Raw genomic sequence first — 27,149 nt, forward strand, 5'->3', positions numbered from 1 at the left:
TTCAGTACTCCACATCAGTCATATGACCAGAAGCCCTGAATGCAATGCAATGTCTTTCCATGAACTGGAAAGGTCTGATGGAGAAGTAAGTCAGAGAGAGGAGAATCCTGAGGAAGATCCTAGGCCTGGTATAAGAATATGGGGGATCGAAAGGCGAAATAACTGGGAGCTCCGTGAACATATCGAGCGACTCTCTGACGGTGCAACAAAAGGAAGGGTCGTTTTCTATAGCCATGTTGCAAGAGTGCATCCAAATAGATTCACCAACTATCTGTTCACGTTCTGGTAAGACAAGAATGTTTACACCACTTGGTTGACACATACACACACACACACACACACACACACACACACATCACTGGTCATACCTGACTCGAGAGTCCATTACCGCAGCAACGTATTTTCGCCATCTGTCCCTGTCTTGGGCTATTTCCTTCCATTCACCTTCAATACCTAGGCTCCTCAAATCAGCCTTCACATTGTCCTCCCATCTACGCCTCGGTCTCCCCACAGGACGTTTTCCCTCTAGGTGCCCTGCACTCATCCATTCGAGCTACGTGAACCGCCCATCGCAGCCTACGTGATTTAATAATACTGATTATGTCAGGGCTTGAAGAGAGTTCGTGAACCTCTTCGTTATGCAGTTTTCGCCACTCTCCGCTAATGTCATTCCTTTTTGCTCCGAAAATTTTCCTCAAAATTTTGTTTTCAAATACTCGAAACGGCTTTTCGTTTTGCACAGTGAGAGACCAAGTCTCACACCCATACAGCATAACTGGTAGAATAATAGTTTTGTATATTCTAATCTTTAGATTCCTAGACAATATCCGTGATGAAATTAATCTATTCAGTGAGAGGTAGGACGCATTTCCCGCCCGTAATCTCTTCTTCAGTTCGGATTCAATCTCTTTTCTCGAAGTGATCTCCACGCCTAGATACTTAAATGTGTTCACTTTTTCAGACTGCATGTCTCCAACTCTTAACATATCCCGCTCTACTGCTGTTGGCTGACACAAACTGGGAATAACTGATCTCCAGGAAGACAGCCTGTGAGACGTATCCTGAAGGAAATCAGAGAGTTTCAGGAAAAGGTGCGAAGGAAAGGTACCCGCTGGACAGAAGAAAAGACCAGAGGATGCGACAGTACTGGGCAAAGACCAAAGCCCAGCATTTGAATAAGTGTGATCCAAAGTAGGCCCATTTGAAACAAGAAGTAGAGTAGCATATAGAGCAGCATGAAACTAGTCTTTGGACTGAAGATCACAACAACAACAAGCTTATTGTAGGACTTAAATGGCCCATGACCTGCAGCACCACTTGCCACTACTGGCAAAGTTGTAGTCCCAACAACGCTTCTGAAACAGGTGTCAGTTAGTGGTGTAGGTGAGAGCGGAGTGGATCGGTTCATCTACATCTACATCTACATCCATACTCCGCAAGCCATCTGACGGTGTGTGGCGGAGGGTACCTTGACTACCTCTATCGGTTGTGCCTTCTATTCCAGTCTCGTATTGTTCGTGGAAAGAAGGATTGTCGGTATGCCTCTGTGTGGGCTCTAATCTCTCTGATTTTATCCTCATGGTCTTTTCGTGAGATATACGTAGGAGGGAGCAATATACTGCTTGACTCCTCGGTGAAGGTATGTTTTCGAAACTTCAACAAAAGCCCGTACCGAGCTACTGAGCGTCTCTCCTACAGTCTTCCACTGGAGTTTATCTATCATCTCCGTAACGCTTTCACGATTACTAAATGATCCTGTAACGAAGCGCGCTGCTCTCCGTTGGATCTTCTCTCTCTCTTCTATCAACCCTATCTGGTACGGATCCCACACTGCTGAGCAGTATTCGAGCAGTGGGCGAACAAGCTTACTGTAACCTACTTCCTTTGTTTTCGGATTGCATTTCCTTAAGATTCTTCCAATGAATCTGTCAGGCATCTGCTTTACCGACGATCAACTTTATATGATCATTCCATCTTAAATCACTCCTAATGCCTACTCCCAAATAATTTATGTAATTAACTGCTTACAGTTGGTGACCTGCTGTATTGTAGCCAAATGATAAGGGATCTTTCTTTCTATGTATTCGCAGCACATTACACTTGTCTACATTGAGATTCAATTGCCGTTCCGTGCACCATGCGTCAATTCGTTGCAGATCCTCCTACATTTCAGTACAATTTTCCATTGTTACAACCTCTCGATATACTAAAGCATCATCCGCAAAAAGCCTCAGTGAACTTCCGATGTCATCCACAAGGTCATTTATGTATATTGTGAATAGCAACGGTGCTGCGACACTCCCCTGCGGCACACCTGAAATCACTCTTACTTCGGAAGACTTCTCGCTATTGAGAATGACATGCTGCGTTCTGTTATCTAGGAACTCTTCAATCCAATTGGTCTGATAGTCCAAATGCTCTAACTTTGTGCATGAAACGACTGTGGGGAACTGTATCGAACGCCTTGCGGAAATCAAGAAACACGGCATCTACCTGGGAACCCGTGTCTATGGCCCTCAGAGTTTCGTGGAGTAATAGAACGAGCTGGGTTTCACACGATCGTCTTTTTCGAAACCCAAGCTGATTCCTACAGAGTAGATTTCTAATCTCCAGAAAAGTCATTATACTCGAATATGTGTTCCAAAATTCTACAACTGATCGACGTTAGAGATATAGGTCTATAGTTCTGCACATGTGTTCGACGTCCCTTCTTGAAAACGGGCGCCGCTACTGACCTTCGAGGTAGAGGTAGGCGCTGGCGTTGGTCATGGTCTCGAGCACGGGCCGGACGGTGTCCTCGTGCAGCGTGCTGAGCTCGTTGTCGCGCAGGTCGAGCACGCGCAGCGCGGCCGCGCTGGCCAGCAGCTGTCCGCCCGGCAGCTGCGCCAGCTGGTTGTCGCGCAGCGAGAGCCTGCGCAGCGCGCGCAGCCCCTGGAAGGCGCGCGCGCCCACCCACTCGACGTCGTTCTCGGCCAGCTCGAGCTCGTGCAGCGCGCCCAGCAGCTGGAAGGTGCCGTCGGCGACGGCGCCCAGCCGGTTGCCGCTGAGGTCGAGCCGGCGCAGCGCGCCCAGCCCGGCCCAGGTGGCGCGCGTCACCGCCGGCAGCTGGTTGCCGTGCAGGTCCAGCTCCTGCAGCGCCGGCAGCTGCGAGAAGGCGCGCTCGTGCAGCACGCTCAGGTTGTTGCGGTCCAGCGCCAGCACCCGCAGCGACGGCAGGTCCACGAACACCTGCCGGTCAGGGTGGCGTGTTCAGCGCGACGACAGGTGTTCGCTGAGAGGTGTTCTGTACTGATGCCTCTGTCCTACACACGTCAGGAGCGCGGTACATTGCGAGACACGGTGAAGGGGAGGGACGACGTAATTTTAATGACCCCAGATGTTACAACGATCACTAGTTTTGTACAGGTTTCAGCTATTACATCGACGCGCAAGAGATCTTTGACGCGTCTAACAATATGGGGTGGAGCGCCATCCTGCATAAACATTGCACGCTCCAGCAGTTGTTTATCAGCCAGGCTGGGGATGATGCGATTCTGTCACGGTACCAGTTACTGACGTTTTGCTGTCCAAGCGCCATCTGTCGGACATTTTGTGAATATATATATATATATATATATATATATATTGGTTTCAGCTATTTCAACGATCACTAGAAAGTTTGGCCTGAAAGTTTGGCCATATATATATATATGGCCAAATTTTCAGGAAACATTCCTCACACACAAATAAAGAAAAGATGTAAAGATGTTATGTGGACATGTGTCCAGAAACTCTTAATTTCCATGTTAGAGCTTATTTTAGTTTCGTCAGTATGTACTGTACTTCCTCGATTCACCGCCAGTTGGCCCAATTGAAGGAAGGTAATGTTGACTTCGGTGCTTGTGTTGACATGCGACTCATTGCTCTACAGTACTAGCATCAAGCACATCAGTACGTAGCATCAACAGGTTAGTGTTCATCACGAACGTGGTTTTGCAGTCAGTGCAATGTTTATAAATGCGGAGTTGGCAGATGCCCATTTGATGTATGGATTAACACGGGGCAATAGCCGTGGCGCGGTTCGTTTGTTTCGAGACAGATTTCCAGAACGAAGGTGTCCCGACAGGAAGACGTTCGAAGCAATTGATTGGCGTCTTAGGGAGCACGGAACATTCCAGCCTATGACTTGCGACTGGGGAAGCCCTAGAACGACGAGGACACCTGCAATGGACGAGGCAATGTTTCGTGCAGTTGACGATAACCCTAATGTCAGCGTCAGAGAAGTTGCTGCTGTACAAGGTAACGTTTACCACGTCACTGTATGGAGAGTGCTACGGGAGAACCAGTTGTTTCCGTACCATGTACAGCGCCTGCAGGCACTATCAGCAGCTGTTTGGCCTCCACGGGTACACTTCTGCTAATGGTTCATCCAACAATGTGTCAATCCTCATTTCAGTGCAAATGTTCTCTTTAAGGAGGAGGCTTCATTCCAACGTGATCAAATGGTAAATTTTCACAATCAACACGTGTATGCTGACGAGAATCCGCACGCAACTGTGCAATCACGTCATCAACACAGATTTCCTGTGAACGTTTGGGCAGGCATTGTTGGTGATGTCTTGATTGGGCTCCATGTTCTTCCACCTACGCTCAATGGAGCACGTTATCATGATTTAATACGGGATACTGTGCTGCTAGAACATTTGCCTTTACAAGTACGACACAACATGTGGCTCATGCACGATGGAGCTCCTGCTCATTTCAGTCGAAGTGTTCGTACGCTTTTCATCAACAGATTCGGTGACCGATGGATTGGTAGAGGCGGACCAATTCCATGGCCTCCACGCTCTCCTGACCTCAATCCTCTTGGCTTTCATTTGTGGGGGCATTTGAAAGCTCTTGTCTACGCAACCCCGGTACCAAATTTAGAGACTCTTCGTGCTAGTATTGTGGACGGCTGTGATACAATACGCCATTCTCCAGGGCTGCGTCAGCGCATCAGGGATTCCATGCGACGGAGGGTGGATGCATGTATCCTCGCTAACGGAGGACACTTTGAACATTTCCCGTAACAAAGTGTTTGAAGTCACGCGGGTACGTTCTGTTGCTGTGTGTTTCCATTCCATGATTAATGTGACTTGAAGAGAAGTAATAAAATGAGCTCTTACATGGAAAGAAAGCGTTTCCGGACGCATGTCCAGTAACATATTTTCTTTCTTTGTGTGTGAGGAATGTTTCCTGAAAGTTTGGCAGTACCTTTTTGTAACACCATATATACACTCCTGGAAATGGAAAAAAGAACACATTGACACCGGTGTGTCAGACCCACCATACTTGCTCCGGACATTGCGAGAGGGCTGTACAAGCAATGATCACATGCACGGCACAGCGGACACACCAGGAACCGCGGTGTTGGCCGTCGAATGGCGCTAGCTGCGCAGCATTTGTGCACCGCCGCCATCAGTGTCAGCCAGTTTGCCGTGGCATACGGAGCTCCATCGCAGTCTTTAACACTGGTAGCATGCCGCGACAGCGTGGACGTGAACCATATGTGCAGTTGACGGACTTTGAGCGAGGGCGTATAGTGGGCATGCGGGAGGCCGGGTGGACGTACTGCCGAATTGCTCAACACGTGGAGCGTGAGGTCTCCACAGTACATCGATGTTGTCGCCCGTGGTCGGCGGAAGGTGCACATGCCCGTCGACCTGGGACCGGACCGCAGCGACGCACGGATGCACGCCAAGACCGTAGGATCCTACGCAATGCCGTAGGGGACCGCACCGCCACTTCCCAGCAAATTAGGGACACTGTTGCTCCTGGGGTATCGGCGAGGACCATTCGCAACCGTCTCCATGAAGCTGGGCTACGATCCCGCACACCGTTAGGCCGTCTTCCGCTCACGCCCCAACATCGTGCAGCCCGCCTCCAGTGGTGTCGCGACAGGCGTGAATGGAGGGACGAATGGAGACGTGTCGTCTTCAGCGATGAGAGTCGCTTCTGCCTTGGTGCCAATGATGGTTGTATGCGTGTTTGGCGCCGTGCAGGTGAGCGCCACAATCAGGACTGCATACGACCGAGGCACACAGGGCCAACACCCGGCATCATGGTGTGGGGAGCGATCTCCTACACTGGCCGTACACCACTGGTGATCGTCGAGGGGACACTGAATAGTGCACGGTACATCCAAACCGTCATCGAACCCATCGTTCTACCATTCCTAGACCGGCAAGGGAACTTGCTGTTCCAACAGGACAATGCACGTCCGCATGTATCCCGTGCCACCCAACGTGCTCTAGAAGGTGTAAGTCAACTACCCTGGCCAGCAAGATCTCCGGATCTGTTCCCCATTGAGCATGTTTGGGACTGGATGAAGCGTCGTCTCACGCGGTCTGCACGTCCAGCACGAACGCTGGTCCAACTGAGGCGCCAGGTGGAAATGGCATGGCAAGCCATTCCACAGGACTACATCCAGCATCTCTACGATCGTCTCCATTGGAGAATAGCAGCCTGCATTGCTGCGAAAGGTGGATATACACTGTACTAGTGCCGACATTGTGCATGCTCTGTTGCCTGTGTCTATGTGCCTGTGGTTCTGTCGGTGTGATCATGTGATGTATCTGACCCCAGGAATGTGTCAATAAAGTTTCCCCTTTCTGGGACAATGAATTCACGGTGTTCTTATTTCAATTTCCAGGAGTGTATATATACGTGGGGCGATTAAAAAGTCAGCATAAATTTGAAAACTTAATAAACCACGGAATAATGTAGATAGAGAGGTAAAATTTGACACACATGCTTGGAATTACATGGGGTTTTATTAGAACAAAAACAACACAAAGTTCACAAAATGACCGACAGATGGCGCTTGGACAGCAAAACAATCAGTAACTGCTACCGTCACGGATGAGAGCTAGGCCGATATGTTACAGAATCGCATCATCCCCAGCCTAGCTGATAAACACCTCCTGGAGCGTACGATATTTATGTAGGATGGCGCTCCACCCCATATTGCTGGACGCGTGAAAGATCTCTTGCGCGCGTCGTTTGGTGATGATCGTGTGCTCAGCCGCCACTTTCGTCATGCTTGGCCTCCCAGGTCCCCAGACCTCAGTTCGTGCGATTATTATCGCAAGTGTATCGTGATCGACTGACATCTCTAGGGATGCTGAAAGACAACATCCGACCCCAATGCCTCACAATAACTCCAGACATGCTTTTCACTGCTGCTCACATTATTCCTTGACTACAGCTATTGTTGAGGAATGTTGGTGGACATATTATCATCTTTGTTTGTCTTACTTTGTAATGCTAATTATTGCTATTCTGATCAGATGAAGCGCCATCTGTCGGACATTTTTGAACTTTTGTATTTTTTGTTTCTAATTAAACCCCATGTCATTCCAAGCGTGTGTGTCAATTTGTACCTCTCTATCTACATTATTCCGTGATTTATTCAGGTTTCAAATTTATACTGACTTTTTGATCACCCGGTATATACAGGATGGTCCATTGATAGTCACTGGGCAAAATATCTCACGAAATAAGCGTCAAACAATAAACTACAAGGAATGAAACTCGTCTAGCTTGAAGGGGGAAACCAGATGGCGCTATGGTTGGCCCGGTAGATGGCGCTGCCATATGTCAAACAGATACCAACAGACCTTTTTTAAAAAATAGGAATCCCCATTTTTGTTACATATTCGTGTGGTACTTAAATAAATATGAATGTTTTAGTTGGACCACTTTTTTCGCTTTGTGATAGATGGCGCTGTAATAGTCACAAACATATGGCTCACAATTTTGGACGAACGTTTATTAACAGGTAGGATTTTTAAATTAAAATAAAGAACGTAGGTACGTTTAATATTTTATTTCGGTTGTTCCAATGTGATACATGTACCTTTGTGAACTTGTCATTTCTGAGAACGCATGCTGTTACAGCAGCATTACCTGTAAATACCACATTAATGCAATAAATACTCAAAATTATGTGCGTCAACCTCAATGCATTTGGCAATACGTGTAACGACATACCTCTTAACAGCGAGAATTAACAGATTCACTGTCTGAAAGGTTTCACTATCTGTATATTGAGAAACAGCTGTAGCTGAATCATCAGATTTTCTGTCTGAAAGGTTTCACTATCTCTATATTGAGAAACAGCTGTTGCTGATGTATCAGATTCACTGTCTGACTGATCTATTGCGTTATTGATCTCTTCATGCTCAGATGGTGCGCCAGTACCAGATGACAAACCCTCTATGTAAATATCGTCTCACCCAGCCACTCTGAGATGCCTTCTTCCCTTTTGATCCACATATTAGTATAGGTCTTAATGTGGTAGTGTATATTTTGGTTTTTGTACTCGACCATAGTAAGACCTATTAGTAATATATGGATCAGAGGGCTGGGTATTGATATTAAAGGAGGAGAACTGACATGGGAAGGAAAGATACTGAGAAGGATTTTTGGAGCAGTGTGAGAGGAAGATGGCTGGAGAGTAAGGACAAATGTTGAACTACAAACACTTTTTGGACAGATGGTGCTCACCCGGAGCGACCTTATGACACAGCATTACGTCGACGTGATTCTGTGCCCTGTACTGTTGTCAATAATGACAAGCCGTCCTGGCTGACATTTCAGAAAGGTAATGCCCCTTTCCACACGGAGTCTGTTTCTACTGCTTGTCTTCGCGCTTGCTAAGCCCTGCCTTGGCCAACAAGGTTGCTGTATCTCTCCCCAACTGAGAACGTTCGGAGCATTATGGGTAGAGGCCTTCTACCAACTCGGTATTTTGAATATCTAACTCGCCAGTTGGACAGAATTTGGCACGATATCTATCTGGAGGACATAAAACAACTCTATCAATCAATACAAAGGTGAACTCCTTGCATAAGGGCCTGAGGTGGATCAACGCTTTAGTGACTTGCACAGTTATTGAAGCTATTTCTCATGAAGAAATCATCCAGCTTATCTTACATAGTAATAATTTTTTGTTTGTACATGTGTATCACTTCTACCGACATCCGTCCCACTCAGATAATTCCTGTGTGGTGGTTAACCTTCTGTCACAGAGTGTATTTTCTGGGCCACTTTTACGAGGGCGTACAGGAAAGCAATTCTTCCGAACATTTTATGCGAAAAGTCGTAAGGCTTTTTAAATAAAACATAAGTTATTAACATTTTACAACTTTATTCTTCATGACTGCATATTGGATCCCTCTGTCGCAAGATGTCACCAAACTGAATACTTAGCGGTGTGTAACGTAACTACGCCAGTACTTGAGAATCAGCGTGCTGAAGTGGAGTCTCTTAGAGTTCTTCCACACATGCCGGTTCCACTCCTTCAGCATGACAATGTCAGACAAACCACGAGCCCTGTGACATCTGTAGCAGTCCGACGCCTTGGATTCTCTGTCATCGATCGCTCTCCATACAGTTCCGACTTGGTCCCATCCGATTTTCCCCTATTTCCAAAACATAAAGGAACACCTTCGAGGACTTTGACTCTGTCAACAAAGTCAAACATGCTATAAGGATAGTATCAACAAACAGGTCTCTCATTAGCAAAAACGAGGTTGATTATTTTGAAAAATGGATACGTAGACAAGAAGAATAAAGACGTAGTGTGTTTATCATGTTTGTTTCACTTAATAAATCTGTAAAAATATTCACATTAAAAATTCGGAGCCATTACTTTTCTTCACGCCCTTATATTTTGCCCTCGTTGCAGTATTGGTCTCTATGAGAATGAAGGAAGTGCCAGGAGAGAAAACATTCTTATAAGAACAGGAACAAGTTCTCTTTAAGCAGATCTCACCACAGGAATGCAACAATTCGCCTAGACTAGGAACGTCATAGAACCTTAGATTCTTGGCGACGCTGCCACTCAGCTGATAACCACAGAAGATACCAACAGTGGATTTCACTGTGGGTTGTTTGGGGGAAGAGACCAAACAGCGAGGTCATTGGTGTCATTGGATTAGGGAAGGATGGGGAAGGACGTCGGGCATGCCCTTTCAAATGAACCATCCCGGCATTTGCCTGCAGTGATTTAGGGATAACGGAAAACCTAAATCAGAATGGCCGGGCGTGGGACTGGATATCATTGTGGGAGTATAGGAGATATTGTGGATCTGCCACGAGCAGTACCGTATACTCACGTCACGGTGGAGCTCCTGAATGCGGTTCTCGCTGAGATACAGGGATTCCAGCCTAGGGAGGGAGTGGAAGGCTCGCGGCGCCAACTTGACGAACTGGTTCCTGGACAGCGACGCCTCCCTCAGGCTGGAACTGTTGGCCAGCGCGTACGGCGTCACGCGGTTGATGCTGGCGTACTGGAGCGACAGCACCTCCAGCTGTGGCAGATTCGCGAACAACCTGGGGAACAGTGCAAGGGTGTCAAGGCTATTAGCACAACATCGCCTGTAGTTCCTCTCCTGGGCTGAGAGGACAACATCTGTTGGACCCTACATAACTGGAAAACCATGGCCTGGTCGGATGAGTCCAGATTTCTGTTGGTAAGAGATGATGGTAGGGTTCGAGTGTGGGGCAGACCCCATGAGGAATGGACCCCAAATGTCAAAAATCACTGTGCAGTTGGTGGTGTTTCCACAATAGTATGGGCTGTGTTTAGATGGAATGGACTGGGTCCTCTGGTCTAACTGAATCGATCATTGACGGTAAATGATGACGTTCCGCTACTTGGAGCCCATTTGCAATCATTTGTGGGCATCATGTTCTTAAGCAACGATCAAATTTTTACGAGGTGCATTCAAGTTCTAAGGCCTCCGATTTTTTTCTAATTAACTACCCACCCGAAATCGATGAAACAGGCGTTACTTCTCGACGTAATCGCCTTGCAGACGTACACATTTTTCACAACGCTGACGCCATGATTCCATGGCAGCGGCAAAGGCTTCTTTAGGAGTCTGTTTTGACCACTGGAAAATCGCTGAGGCAATAGCAGCACAGCTGATCAATGTACGGCCACGGGGAGTGTCTTTCATTGCTGGAAAAAGCCAAAAGTCACTAGGAGCCAGGTCAGGTGAGTAGGGAGCATGAGGAATCACTTCAAAGTTGTTATCACGAAGAAACTGTTGCGTAACGTTAGCTCGATGTGCGGGTGCGTTGTCTTGGTGAAACAGCACACGCGCAGCCCTTCCCGGACGTTTTTATTGCAGTGCAGGAAGGAATTTGTTCTTCAAAACATTTTCGTAGAATGCACCTGTTACCGTAGTGCCCTTTCGAATGCAATGGGTAAGGATTACGCCCTCGCTGTCCCAGAACATGGACACCATCATTTTTTTAGCACTGACGGTTACCCGAAATGTTTTTGGTGGCGGTGAATCTGTGTGCTTCCATTGAGCTGACTGGCGCTTTGTTTCTGGATTGAAAAATGGCATCCACGTCTCATCCACTGTCACAACCGACGAAAAGAAAGTCCCATTCATGCTGTCGTTGCGCGTCAACATTGCTCGGCAACATACCACACGGGCAGCCATGTGGTCGTCCGTCAGCATTCGTGGCACCCACCTGGATGACACTTTCGCATTTTCAAGTCGTCATGCAGGATTATGTGCACAGAACCCACAGAAATTCCAACTCTGGAGGCGATCTGTTCAACAGTCGTTCGGTGATTCCCCAAAACAATTCTCACCACTTTCTCGATCATGTTGTCAGACCGGCTTGTGCAAGCCCGAGGTTGTTTCGGTTTGTTGTCACACGATGTTCTGCTTTCATTAAACTGTCGCACCCACGAACGCACTCTCGACACATCCATAACTCCATCACCACATGTCTCCTTCAACTTTCGATGAATTTCAATTGGTTTCACACCACGCAAATTCAGAAAACGAATCATTGCACGCTATTCAAGTAAGGAAGACGTCGCCATTTAAGTATTTAAAACAGTTCTCGTTCTCGACGCTGGCGGTAAAATTCATCTGCCGTACGGTGCTGCCATCTCTGGGACGTATTGACAATGAACGCGGCCTCATTTTAAAAGAATGCGCATGTTTCTATCTCTTTCCAGTCCGGAGAAAAAAAATCGGAGGCCTTAGAACTTGAATGCACCTCGTATGGATGTTAATGCGCCACGTCATCGGGCCACAATCCTTCACGACTGGTTTGAAGAACAATCTGGAAAATTTCAGCAAATGATTTGGCCACTCAAATCACCCGACACGAATTCCATCGAACATTTTTGGGACATAATCGAGAGGTCAATTCGCGCACGAAATCTTGCACCAGCAAAAATTTCGCAATTACGGACGGCTATAGAGACAGCATGGCTCAGTATTTGTGCAGGGGACTTCCAATGAATTGTTGAGTCTATACTACGTCGAACTGCTGCACTGCGCCGGAAAGCAGGTTCTGCACGATGGTAGGAGGTATCTCACGACTGTTTTCACCTTAGTGTTGATTCGCTGAATGCGAACATCGGCAGAATTAGGTGTAGATATACCACCTATTTGTGAGACATGGCCGGCCGGTGTGGCCGAGCGGTTCTAGGCGCTACAGTCCGGAACGGCGCGACGCTACGGTCGCAGGTTCGAATCCTACCTCGGGCATGGATGTGTGTGATGTCCTTAGGTTAGTTAGACTTAAGTAGTTCTAAGTTCTAGTGGGCTGATGGCTCTGAACACTATGGTTCAAATGGCTCTGATCACTATGGGACTTAACATCTTAGGTCATCAGTCCCCTAGAACTTACAACTACTTAAACCTAACTAACCTATGGACATCACACACATCCATGCCCGAGGCAGGATTCGAACCTGCGACCGGAGCAGTCCCGCCGTTCTGGACTGCAGCGCCTAGAACCGCAAGACCACCGCGGCCGGCTCTAGTGGACTGATGACCTCAGATGTTAAGTCCCATAGTGCTCAGAGCCATTTGAACCATTTTTTTGTGAGACATGAAAATGAATTTCCCTCTTAGCGCGAGCGGTCACATTAATTACTTAGGCTATCTCTGCATGCTTGCTGGGCCGACCTAAACATCCATGGGTCATATTGTCTTCTTCCCTCCGATAGCCAGAGTGGCTGAGGCGGTCGCTCGCGACGAGCGGGAAATTGTCCTAGGGCAAATTTTCGTATGTCACTAGTAGTTAGTAGGATTACCCCATACAGCCGATCCCAAGGTAGTCGTACTCAGCGATTTTACTTCAAAATTATATTGCTCTGTTTGTTGCTTTCCCACAAAAGGTATATACACCCTTCTTTCGCATGTGAGTTTTAGTATTTTCGTTATTACGCAAGGCATTTTCGTTGTTACCTTCCTTGTACCTGCTTTTATCTGCCTAACTTCTACGATTGACCTGTTTAGAGACGGCCACTCCTCTTTAACTGAATCGCTCTTTGAATATTTAATTACAGCAGTCTCCACAGCGCTAGAGAACTTCAAACGCACCTCATTATTCCCCAGTACTACAGTACTCTCCTTCTTTGCACAGTGCATGTTCCAGACGACTCTGTTAAAACTGGGTCTACTATTCATCATTTCCAAATTTTGACCTGAGTGAATATCTGCTCTTAGCTTCCAGAAACATGCCTCTGTCGATTCGCGATGTCACTGCATGTTTGCTCTGTGCGGGTTTCAGCTGTTGTCATCCCTCTATTTGTGGGGGATAGTCGAGCAGTCCTTCGAGCTTCTCGTGGCGTAGGCCTTTCGCAAGGAGACGTGTCCACCGCACTTGACAAGCAACTGTCCTGCGTTCCATTCTGAAGTCGTTACATTAGAATCAACCGTCTGTGCCACCTGCTGGTGCGGTACTCCCATCTTCTGAGCTTTCTCTTAGGTTGAAAGATGACGATAAAGGGCATGTGGACTAATACTGCGAAGTCGTGTGGCGATCGACACATGGCTGGAGCAACGTTAGACGCTGCCAGTAGCCATCAGGTACTCTCAACACTTTTCATCCGCACGAGACTTTTTTTCTGTAGTGATATTAGTTTCGTGTGAGGATTAAATTTTAATCAACGTAAGTCACAGGCAATGAAGTATGCACGTACCAGTCTCGTGTTGTTAGGCCAAGGTATTTATCGTGTAACACTCCAGTTCCATCAATGTATTATCTATACAAAAGTTTTGAGGTCCTTCGATTGCTATTGGTATATGCCCGAAACCCCGTTTTGTTGTTCGACTACCGAATTTACTAGGTGACAAATAGCAGGAGCATGTTTACTGGTAGTTGCTGACCTCTACCGGACATCTCCAGCACTGGAGCAGCACTTACAGCACGTTTTCTGGCTCTGAGAACACTGCTGTATTTCTTCTTTCCATTGTGCTCCGTTGTCAGTGATTTATTTTTGGTTCGTGATAACGAACTTCAGTTTTTGTTGACAGCAACTGTTGATGAGTCTTTAAATTTGAGTTTTATGCACCACAAGTCGTTACAAAGAACCGGCTTTCTTACTTAAGAAGCTAATCATGTACTATTTAAGTCTGTAACTAATGTATGGGCAGTGTCATCTCCTACACTCAGTCGCGAATTCATTCAGTCAGTATTCTCTGACAGTGACAATAAAAGTCTAATCGCCATTTTTTTGTTTTCCGTCGTTCCTTAGTTGCTTCAAATTTCATGGAAGTGTGTTCTGTCTATGCAACTAAATGAAAGTCTGCTTTTGGCCATAAGCAATTCATTTCTTTTATTTTCGAAGCACATTCAGCGGTCTGTAATACATGTTTATTTCCATAATAATAATAATTGTATTATGTAGCAGTTACAATTTGTTATTACGTTACATTTTTTATCTTGTTTTTCATATTGGAAACAACTTTTGTGGTATCGATAGCTACGATGCCACGGCACTACGACACCGACACCGACGACAGCGCCCTCTAGCCGGCGCTGTGCAGCTCTACGAGCGCCGCTCCAGATTCAGCCCATTTGATTCCGAATAGACGACCAAGCAACACTGTTTCTATTTCACGGTGGGCGAGCCACTATACATTTTGCCTTTGTAGCTTCTAGCCGCTGTTAGATTAGATTGATGAACGGCTTCGCACCTACGTGCTCATCTGTACGCAAAGTTAAGTAATATTATCAGTTGTATATGTTCATACACCAGTAAAAAAGCGATAATCTATACGCAGTACCGAAGCATTTCACCTTTACCTGCTCCTACTCACTTCCTACATTCGGCCTACCCTTCAGTTTACCGCCGCCTTCCAGGCGGGATACAAACACTTTACTGGCACAAATATATGTAAAATTATCGTTTGGTTTCAGTTACGATTTCCATTGTTGTTACTTCATATGTATGGGTCTGGAGACGTGTTCATTCGGGCCTCATGCTCCAGCTAGCCGATTTCCGGCATTTCTCCACCCACTTTCATTATAACACAACACTTGCACTTTTCATTTTTTGATCTGTTTATGATTACAGCGCTTAGTATTGCCACTTGTTCCTTTGTGTTTATCTTTCGTATTTTTTTGTGTTGTGTCTGCGGTTTGATATTTTTAGTTTTCATTTGATGTGTGTGTGTGTGTGTGTGTGTGTGTGTGTGTGTGTGAGAGAGAGAGAGAGAGAGAGAGAGAGAGAGAGAGAGAGAAGAGAGAGAGAGACAGAGAGAGAGAGAGAGAGAGAGAGAGAGAGAGAGAGAGAGAGTGAGAGTGACAGAGAGAGACAAAGAAATAGAGAGAGAGGTTATAAACTCTTCTTATGTTTCAGATTTCAGTTTGCTATTGTTTTTGTGGCTAGAGAGAGAGAGAGAGAGAGAGAGAGAGAGAGAGAGAGAGAAATTATAAACTCTTGTTATGCTTCAGATTTAGGTTTGCTATAGTTTTTGTGGGTAAAACGATCAGGGAGCTAATGCTTATGTTGATTTGGTCTTTAATTACTTTCTTTTTCAATGCAAGGGCTCTTTGTATGTCAAAGGTTTCAAGTAATGGCATAAAAAGCTCGTGACGTTACAACTTAATATATACAGAGGGCCCTGGCAATGAAAGAGAAGGTAATTAATAACCAAATCAATATACAAAAGACGGAAGATGAACACACATTGACATTAGGCGACAGTACACTCTGTAAACACTCACCTAGAGATCAAACAATGAAAAGTACAAGTGATGCGTTTCCAGTCTGAAGAATAGGGTGAAAATGGTAACATAATAATAAGTTGTAACTACTCCATAATAAATTTATTATTATTATGGAAATGAACATGTATCACAGCCCACTGAAAATACTTCGCAACTTAAAGATGAGAAACGCTTGCGACCAAAAACAAACTGCCTTTCATTTAGTTGCATAGAAAGAACACACTTCCATGAGAAGTCAAATGGTTCCACTGCATAATGTGGCATTTTCTCGATGTGGGTGTAGTCAATGCCAGCATAGTGGTGTGCGAAATAGATGTCGAAGACAGAATGAGTCTCAAAGACTTTACAGTTGCTGTCATTGTATAGATTGTGGAGCACCAAACTCTAAGCCAACTACAACAGTAAAGTAGAGGATATGACAAAAATACATCCCACATTTCAGGAAGTAGATACGAACAAACAAAGATACAGAGAAAACTTATTTGTTAACAACAACAATTCCATTCATTGGTTTTAAAAATGGTGTCCGGAAAATTACGTCCTCCATTGTTGACACACTGACGAAGAATTCCTGAACAGAGAAGATGTCTGGGAACAATTTCTCTCAGGATATCTAGAGAATATGGAGAGATGTGAGCTATGTTTTAGTTTTTGTGGGAACCAGGCTTGTCCCTCTTCATGGTCGCTAACAGACTGGTTAACTTAGGTTGGAAGAAGGTCTCTATCACGTTACAGAGATTTGAAATATCCTTACACATTCTTATTCGAAAAAATACTGAACCCAACACCAAATTCAACAAACGCTCACCAAACTGTCGCACGATGGCTGTGAAACGGTCGTGGGTGAAACTGTTGAGGGTTTTCTACTGCCCAATAGCAGACTTTTCGTTTATTAACGGTACCTTCTCGCAAGTAGAAGTCGGCCTTACTAGAAGAAATCATAACAAGACCAGGAGAAATGGTTTCGAGAATTTCTTCGTACACAGTTCTACCAGTTCCAAAATCTCTCTCTCTCTTTCTCTCTCTCTCTCTCTCTCTCTCTCTCCCTCTCTCTCTCTATTCTTGGGTAACTATCATTTTCTGTGGGTGTATGTGAACTTCTTTTGGCAGGGTTCTTCTTAGACTAGTGGCAGAAACTTACACAGCAGATGCATGTTTCAGTGCTGAGAGTTTTGGAAACTTCTGGACGGACGTTTCCAGGAAAGACCCCGACGTTCTAAAGTTTGATACAGAAAATCGAAAAGTAACAAAATCATGTCGGCCTAATTCGTACCAATGGTAAATTCTCGCTGAGTAGTAATCTAACAGTCTTCATCAGCAATATAAGTCTCCACGACAAACGCACGATACTCACCTACCCAAGCCATTGCGCCTACTGAAAATGTCAGGTACACTGTTATCGATCTATCCCCCGACCGCAGGTCACACAGCGACCTCTCCAAATGCTGGAGACCTTTTTTCAGGACCATGTTCTATGCATTTTCTGTCAGAAACCATATTGTGTACAGGCTAAACAGGTAAATCATGCAGTATTTATGCCTGCAGTACGAACATCAAAAAGGTGTGCGTTGTGTGCAACACAGTGAAGTCCCCCCACCCTTCCCCATCGTACCAAAATGGATGCGTCAGACATGGTGTACTGGTCAATGCATGGGAAGAAATAAGTGATTTGGAGAGTAACGCTACAGGTGAACTCTTTGAGTTACCAGTGGTCCCACTGTGAAACAGCTCATAAACAAACAGTAAAACACTTTTTTCCAGGAAACTCTTACGTTAATTTGACATGCACTTAATTGAACTTACGTTAAGGAAATATTAATTCTAACAAAGGGGTTGTCGCTAGTAAAAAAAGAGCCCACTATAGTTATGGGATAGAGGCAATACACTCTATAAACCCTCACAAATGAATCCTGGCAGTCGGTAGCTACAAGGGCCATTCTGAAAGTAAGGAACGGTAGGTCGCGAAATCGAAACCACAGTGAAAGTCAAAACTTTTTTTATTTGCAACGGTTAGCTACTCGTTCCAGCTACTTTTCTACATAGTCGCCGCTCAGACTTAGACATCTGTCGTAGCTTTGTACCAACTTTTAAATTCCCTCGTTACAAAACACAGCCGTCAGTGCTTTTCGACAATTTTCTACTCTGGACTGTAGCTCGTTGTATGTGTCAAAATATTGTCTTCCTAGCCTGCAGTTCATTTGAGCAGAAATGAACGTCAGGGGTAGCCAATTACGGGCTGTATTGTGGGTGATCAAACACTTCCAATCGAAAAGGCTGCAGGAGCATCTGCATTGCCCCTTCAGAGTGCGGCTGAGAATTGTCATGTAGAACGAACCGCATGACAGTTATGTTATGTGGATTGCATAGCTTCAAGCGAAATGTTTCGTCAGGGCCTCATACCTAGCGGGAGACGATAATTTCTAGCCTTCTTTACGTTCTCACTGTGAGCTCAGAACTGAAAAGAGCGACATGATGCGTTCGACGGGCATACTAGACACAGTGACCAACACATCTGTGCAAAACGTCATCAGATTTTCACCGTATGTTCCATTTCGCGAGCGATCGTTTCTAGCTTTCCGAATAACCCACGTATCCTCGTGGAGACGATCTAGCCACAAGTGGCGCTCAATAAGTAATGCACCTTTTTTATTACATAAAAAGGAAGAAACAGGTTGGTTTTTTACAGGATTCCAATGTGCTATATTATTCCCCACTCCTCTGGCTACAAAATACAATTTTTCAATGGAATCTCCGTTCAATGCGACGGTATTACGCCACCTTATTGTTGGGTAGGACTGTTTACCCGCATGATACCATTCTACTGGTCGACATAGGAGCAAACGTTTCGCTGCATCTATAACATCTGCATAACCCGCGTACTGCTTCCTGCGGGGACAACATCCTTCATTGTACCTAACAGATGAAGGTCGGCAGGTGCGAGGTCCGTTTTGTAGGGTGGATGAGAGAGAACAGTCCATTGAATTTTTGTGAGCTCCACTTGAGCGCGCAATCTTGTGTGTGGCCTTGGTGAGGTCTTGGAGAAGGAGAAGTTCGTACGCACTTTTGTGGCGATAAACTCGCTAAAGTCGTTTCTTCAGTTTTCCTTGAACTTATATAATGAGGGAGGACATCAAACAGAATAACGCCTTCAGAGTCCCAGAAGACAGTCACCATGACTGAGGGCGCGGCTTTGAACGTTTTATTTGGAGAAGTGGTGTGGCGCCACTCCATGGATTGCCGTTTTGTTTGCGGTTCGAAATGATAATCATATGTCTCATCACATGCGATAAAGTTAGAGAAATAAATGTCACGATCAGCCTCGTATCGTGCAAGAAATTACGCAAAGATGGTCCACCGTTGCTCTTTATGGACTTCTGTTATGCAGCGAGGAACCCAGATGGCACGTACCTTTGAGTACCCCAACCGGTGAAAGAGTGCGTCAGCGCTACCAACAGAGACGTCCAGTTGAGCAATGCGGTTTATAATTGTGATCCGTGGATCACCTCGAATGAGAGTGTCCGCACGTTCCGACATTGCAAGAGTCACGGCCGTGCTCGGCCTGTCGCCACTCGTGTGACCGGACAGGAGATGACGACAGACACCTCGTCGACTCAACGTGCTTTTGTTCACCACCAGGTATACATTCAGCAAGTGCCTATGAATATCTGCGACGCCTCGGTTTTCCGCCAATGGCACCTCTCTGCTTGGAACGCCATTTTGAAAGTTCGAACAATGTCACCACAGAGCGGAATTTTGCGAAACTTTTGGGCGCAAAGCAAGGTTATTCGACTATGACTCGCAACAAATCCCACATTTTTTCCAAGCGAAATTAGCAGGGAATAAATGCGCCGCATTACTTATTGAACGCCCTTCGGAAACTGAACATTTGTTCCGAAGCATATCTTTTACTTATGTGGTTCCTGACCGGATTCAAGCCGTGTATTTGTGGGACCTGTGTTGGGCAATTGCAGTGAAAGTAGGGGACCGTGGGGAGCTGGTGATGGCTCACCTGGTGGGCATCCTGGTGAGCTTGCCGTCACCGCGGACGTTGAGGCTGAGCGTGCGGATGCCGGGCTGCGACTGGAACGCTGACCACGCCGCCTCGTCGTCTGGAGGCGTCGAGAACACCAGGCACGTGGCGGAAGCCACCTGCCCGGTCTCGCCGCTCTTGCAGTAGCAGAACACCGGCGACTGAAACACCGATAGGGACTACCGGTCACTAGCTGGCACTCTCGCAGAACAGGAGACAGAGAGAGAGAAGAAGGGGAAAACTGACAGGGTGAAGAGGGAGATATAGTGAGAGAGAGAGAGGGGAAGGAGAGAACTGACAGGATGAAGAGAGATTGGAGCTATCTCAAATAGTTAAAATGGCTCTGAGCACTATGGGACTTAACTTCTGAGGTCATCAGTCCCCTAGAACTTAGAACTACTTAAACCTAACTGACCTAAGGACATCACACACACCCATGCAAGAGGCAGGATTCGAAGCTGCGACCGTAGCGGTCGCGCGGTTCCAGACTGTAGAGCCTAGAACCGCTCGGCCACTTCGGCCGGCGTGAAGAGAGAGAAAGAGATAAAGATCAAAACTAACGAGTCAAGAACAGACAGGGAAAGATAGAAGAGAAGGGGAGAAAGTGAGCAAAAACTGATAGTGGGAAGCAGCGGAGGTATACAAAGAGAGAGAAATACTGTCAAGGTAAAGAAGTTACCATAGCGTGTGCGTGTGTGTGTGTGTGTGTGTGTGTGTGTGTGTGTGTGTGTGTGTGTGTACGTATGTGCCAAAGAGAGAAGCAGAGAGAGAGAAGGTGGGGGAGAGAAAGAGGGCGAGAGACAGGGAGGGAGGAGAGAGAGAGAGAGAGAGAGAGAGAGAAAGAAAGAGAGAGGGGGGGGGAGGAGGGAGGGAGGGAGGGAGTGAGGAACGATTTCTAGTTGGCGCGATAAATGGTAGTTTCTCGAAACGTAGAAAACTGTAATTTAATGCACACGAGGAGGAAAAAACATCCCATAATGTTCGAATATATCATTTGTGGTCTGCCACTTGATGCAGTCGCGTCGTTTAAATGTGTGGGCGTAACGTTGCAAATCGACATGAAATGGAACGAGCTCAGAAGAAGGCTTAGTAGGGGAGGTGAATGATCGACTTCAATTTATTGGGAGAAATTTAGGAATGTGTGGTTCATCCATATAGGAGACAGCGAATAGAATATTAGTGAAACCTGTTCTCGAGTACCCCTCGAGTTTTCGGGATCCTCACTAGGTCAGACTAAAGAGAGATACCGAAACAGTTCAGAGGTGGGCTGCTAGATTTGTTACGGGCAGATCCTATCCACAGTGATTATTACAGAGATGCTTCATGGACTCAGGTGGGAATCCCTGCGGTGGATGGCAACGTTCTTTTCGAGAAACGTTATTGAATAAATTTGGAGAACTGGCATTTGTAGTAGGCTACAGAACAACTCTACTACCACCAACGTAAATTTCGCACAAGGACCACGTAGATAACAGAAATTACAGCTCGTATAGTCGTTTTCCCTCGCCCTGCTTCGGAGTGGAAGAGGAAAGCAAATGACTACTAGTGGTACAATGTACCCTGCACTATGTACCACACAGATGGTATGCGTGTAGATACGGAAAGAAAATGTGATAGAGGAAACATATATTGACTGGGAGAAGCAGGACAGGTATTGAAAGGAATAAAACCATGTGAAAAATGGGGTATAATGCGAGAGAGAGAGAGAGAGAGAGACTGACAGAGAGACATAGTGAAGATTAAAGACCTAGAAAAAGAGGGAAGAGATTGCTGTCTGTTTGAAGAGGGGAAGGCGGGAAGCGCAAAAGAAAAACAAAGGAATATGACAATGAGAAATAAATGAAATTTGTGTTTAGTATCGCTTCGATGCTAGCGTTAGTAAGGATTAAGATCAAACTCGAATTCCACAAGTACTGCGAAAGGAAGTTGGAGGCTTCTATATCAAAGGGTTTACACAAACAAGAGACATTCTGTTAGCAGGTGTTTCAACAGTGATGTGAATCCAACTCATCTGACCTGTGTCTGCACTACTTGCAGTGAAAGAGAGAAAGAGGCAGAAGTAGACTAACAGACGAGAGAGGGAGGCAGGGCCAGAGGAAGGGTGGGAGGGAAGAGAGAAAGAAAGTGAAAAAGTGTGTGAATGTATCAGGTGTAACGCGGATACAAGGAGCAGAAAGGAAGCGGCTGAGATAGATGTAAGGACACAGGTAAAAAGAAAGATGAAAAAGGAGTCTGTACGGTGAAGGAGATAGACTGGCAGTAAGAGAGGAGGAGGAATAGAAAGGTAGAAGAAAGACGCTGGACATAGACTGGAAGAGATCAGTTGGATACTGACGGTCGAAGAAGGGAATTCGAGAGAGAGACACAAGAAATTTATGACAAACAGAAAGAATTTGGTAGAATGACGCTAGAATTCAATGAGGAAACTGTACAGAAATTTTTCACCAGTTTTGTTCTTTTCTTTTCTTTCTTGGAAAGTTTTGTAATTGAAAACGGTTGTTTTTAAGGGAGGCTGTGTTCTGCCGCTGACAGGTCCTTGCACAGGTTATTTTCGTTTTATTTCTTACTATCCAGAATTTTTTCAGGTAGAAGCACTCTAACCATTACGGATGTTTTGCTCTTTTAAGTCTGCAACTGGCACGGCAGTATTACAGCGAGCAAGCATTAGGACGTGTTCGCTACACACAGAGCTCACCTGTGGCGGCATGTTTGCGTTTCTTTCATTTGAGATGTATTTTGTACGGGTTGCTAAGATAAAACTCCGATATGCATGCGTTATGAACTGAGCGAGAGAAACCTTCTACACGCCGAAACGTTTCTGAGAAATTATACATCATGTCCTGCTGAGAATTCATTTCGTAACGGACCGTCACCAGAAACAACTAATTAAACAGATAAAGTGAAAAATAACCAAAGGTTACACAACCGTGAACTTAGAAACGGGGTTCTCTTCCTCCGTTTTTTTAATTTTTATTTTTATATTTGTTATGACCGCCATAGGGCTGGTTGTACCAGTAAGACAATTGTCACCATAAATCGGATTAGTTTACCATCGTCTGTGTGTCACCTGTGCCACGATTCACCTTATGTTAATACACTGTCGCTAATACGAGGGATAATTGCAAAGTTTCAACTCTGAAAAAGTTACAATTTGTAATTAATATTTTGTTTTGTTGCAGGTAAACGGAGTGTTCGTTTTTAAGTTGAGGCAACCAAATATCTCGGAAACAAATCATCGTAAGAAAAAATTGACCTATGTGAAAAGTTAATACTAGTAAAGGGGACATCCGTCGGAACTACAGCTGGCCAAATGCTAACCAACTTCATATTTTCAAATGGGAACTCCCCATTTTATTGTATATTTGGAGTCTACGCCAAAAAAATACTTATGGTTTACAAAACCACTGCTTTCCGTTTGTGGTAGATAGCGCTGTAATTGACAAATATCAAGTGCTCCTAATTTTGCAATTAAGAACCAATGCATTCCATATACACATTTCATTTACGATGTAAAAGTACAGCTCTATGTTCTAACGATTGATATTTATATACTAAATTTACTTAAGTGTTTCAAATTTGATTGTACACTCCGATATGGTTAGCCATTTCAGTGTCTGGTTGCAAACTAAATTTGGTGTGATCCAGGGACATGGACGTAACAGATTTCTGTTCCCATCGGGATGCATTATTTTTGTAAGTCCCTTTGCCTCTGACCATTGAGGCGCCTGATTTCGGTGAGTATCCATGACAGGTGTGCCTGTCACTATCACTTTATGGATATTTTACCTTAATGCAATAGCTGGCCGCTGTGGCCAAGCGGGTCTAGGCACTTCAGTCTGGAACCGCGCTGCTGCTACGGTAGCAGGTTCGAATCCTGCCTCGGGCATGGATGTGTGTGATGTCCTTAGGTTAGTTAGATTTAGGTAGTTCTAAGTCTAGTGGACTGATGACCTCAGATGTTAAGCCCCATAGTGCTTAAAGCCATTTGAACCGTTTTTAACCTTAATACAATGCCTGCGGTTTGTATTCCGCCGGCAACCGCGAAGCGGCCAGTGCGAGGGTTACGGTGTTTTGATGGTGTAACGGGACATCCTCCTCTAGCGTTACTTCTCCTCAACAGTAGTTGTCGATAAATGCATTATTTTTCGAATTTTGGACAGGTCAGTATTATCTCAGTTGCATTTCTGTAAACTTTCATACAATTTTATACACAATATGTTATATTTACAGCTAAAATTTATGAAAATGAATTACTTTATAAAATGTTTTAGTTTCGATGTTGTAATCAATAAGTACTGGTTCTGTATGTATAGTTTTCTTCTTTTTTTTTTTTTTTTAGAAACGTTTGAAATTACGAACAATTGGCACACTTAAAATTTCTATTATTAATCACGCAATACTGTACCGGTTACTACGTTTATTTATGGATTCATTTATGAAATAATAATCGAAATCAATAATGTAACAGAAACTAGTAGAAATTACTTTGTTAAGAAAAATTGTTAAACCCTTTGGAATATCGTTATTTCCGTAGACTGTGAGAGTCGTAAGCATGCCTCTGATGTGATCGGACGTATTTTTGTATTTTGTGCCAACAACGTAATTTCGGCTTTGTTATTGTGAAAACTCAAAATACTGTATGATATACTAAAATGTGAAAAATAGATTTACGTAAAAACAAAAATTCTGCAACAACAATCTTCAGTTTTATATATGTATTTTGTGCCAACAACGTAATTTCGGCTTTGTTCATGTGAAAAATCAAAATACTGTATGGTATACTAAAATGTGAAAAATAGATTTACGTAAAAACAAAAATTCTGCAACAACAATCTTCACATTTATATAGATCAGTCCAACGGTGAGGGCCTAAAAATGTCTTTCAGCTTCAGGAATCGGATCCCTAGACGAGAAGAGCTGGAGGCAACTCAACATGACAAGCTAATTTTCACAAAAGACTGACGTGAACAATAGCTGCAAGTAGGAAGGAGAGGGTACATTACAATGAAAACATACACCGAAATCAGTTACACTGATGTTCGAGGACCGTCGCCGAAATCAAGCATTCCAATAGTTTGGGAACTCACCACAATCAATCCCGTAGGGAACAGAGAACATATAAATAGCTTATTTGCTATAAATTTAAATTTTTTTACTGCAGAATTACATTTGCAGTACTAAAGAAACTTCAAGCATCAGTATCAAGCGTAACAACACAAAGGTTAAGATTAACATCGTACATGACTTGTAGAATTAAATGAGTTGGTTCTTAATAGAAAGACGGCAAACTTAATACAGGGTGTTTGTAAATGAATATTGGGGTTTTAACGCTTTATAATATCTATTACATTAATCTTACAGTCATAAGTGATATGTCAAATGAAAGAGCAACTCAAACAGTTTTACCAAGAATCTTATAAATGTTCACTGGCATAGTGAAGTACGCGGCTGGTTGAACTTCAGTGTACCCAAGCGCTGGATAGGCCGCAAGGGACCAAATAACAGGGCTTGCTTTGCATGGCCTCCACGTTCACCCGACCTAGCGCCATGCGATTTTTTCCTTTGGATCTTCATCAAGGATCATGTGTACGTGCCTCCGCTACCAGCAGATCTCCCTGAATTACGAAACCGGATTGAAGCAACTGCTTCTACAATCACTGAAGACACACTTATCAACGTTTGGCAAGAAATCGGCTATAGACTTGATATGTGTCGTGTGCAAATGGAGCTCACATTGAACATTTATAAGGTTCTTGGTAAAACTGTTTGAGTTGCTCTTCCATTTGACATATCATTTACAACTGTAAGGTTAATATAATAAATATTGTAAAGCGTTAAAACCCCAATATCCATGTATAATCACACTGTGTTTATTTTATTACAACACCATGTACCACGAATGGGAAACAATGTATTGAGTAAACCGTACGTCATTTTTGGGGATGGATCCGAATATGCAATAAAAATGCATGGTTCCATTTGAAGATATAAAGCTGACTCCCACCCACGCAGGAGAGTTGGTTGGGAGATATCCGTTGTAGAACACATGGTTGTTCCTTTTACTAATATTAACTTCTCACCTCGAACATTTTTCGTTTTCGAGATATTTAGTTCTCTCCAGTTAAAACAAACAACCTGTGTGTTTACAGTGCCAGTACACAGTGAAACGCCGGCATCACAGTACTGTAGCACACGTTTGAAAACCCAAATCAAAATGTTAGAGCTCGTTTGTGGAGTACTGTGCAATATTTTGTGTCAAACAATCGAATGACAAATGGTTAAGGTGACACAAGTGCCTCCAGTATGATTAAACAAGGCTGAATAATGGCGAACTAAGTGACAGACCACCTCTCTGTCAAGGACCGGCAAAAGCAAAAGAAAAGGGACCATGGTGCTAGGAGACTGCAGTATTACAAAGCACGTATAGTGAATGCATTTTCAACATCTCCAACGATATTTTTAACATGACAAAGCACGAGGCTCACTGGGCTCTGCTACTGCTCACATTCACTCAAAAATCCTATCGAACTGAGGCAGCAGCAGACATGTTGCAGCAGAATAAGACCAGTCCAGATGACTTCTTGAGGCACCTAACGATCATGGAGGAGAGTAGCGTGAATGACGACGAAACGAGACGCCAGCCGGTGTGGCCAAGCGCTTAAAGGCCCTTCAGTCTGGAACCGCGTGACCGCTACGGTCGCAGGTTCGTATCCTGCCTCGGGCATGGATGTGTGTGATGTCCTTAGGTTAGTTAGGTTTAAGTAGTTCTAAGTTCTAGTGGACTGATGACCTTAGACGTTAAGTCCCATAGTGCTCAGAGCCATTTGAACCATTTGACGAAACGAGAAAGCAAGCAGTCTTAATATGTGGGTCGACCCTCGGTTTCCCAAATCCCCCAACCTGCATTGGGGAAAGAGATTGTGACTGCCATGATACTGTTATGGCACAGAATAGTAAGGGGTAGGAAATTAGGAGCCAGTATGCCAAGCCGATCAGGCCCTTCACACATTACGACACCAGCTGCCGAGTGCGAATACACATTCAGCAGAAAGAAGACTGTTACAGAAAACCAAAGCAAGTGAGACAAGCCTAT

General features: G+C 44.8%; 1 protein-coding gene across 2 annotated transcripts in view; it reads right to left on the reverse strand.

Moving 5' to 3' along the window:
- LOC126106385 (connectin) overlaps positions 1–27,149 on the reverse strand; it is a 749,467-nt gene that overhangs the window by 44,232 nt on the left and 678,086 nt on the right. For both annotated transcript variants that reach the window (XM_049912650.1, XM_049912651.1), the window contains 3 exons: positions 20,036–20,217; positions 10,143–10,359; positions 2,736–3,228 (listed from right to left, as the gene is read on the reverse strand). In XM_049912650.1, the coding sequence (XP_049768607.1) occupies positions 2,736–3,228; positions 10,143–10,359; positions 20,036–20,217 (892 nt within the window). The remainder of the gene's footprint in view (positions 1–2,735; positions 3,229–10,142; positions 10,360–20,035; positions 20,218–27,149) is intronic.

This window comes from Schistocerca cancellata, chromosome 10 (assembly GCF_023864275.1).
Source record: "Schistocerca cancellata isolate TAMUIC-IGC-003103 chromosome 10, iqSchCanc2.1, whole genome shotgun sequence".
NCBI lineage: Eukaryota > Metazoa > Arthropoda > Insecta > Orthoptera > Acrididae > Schistocerca > Schistocerca cancellata.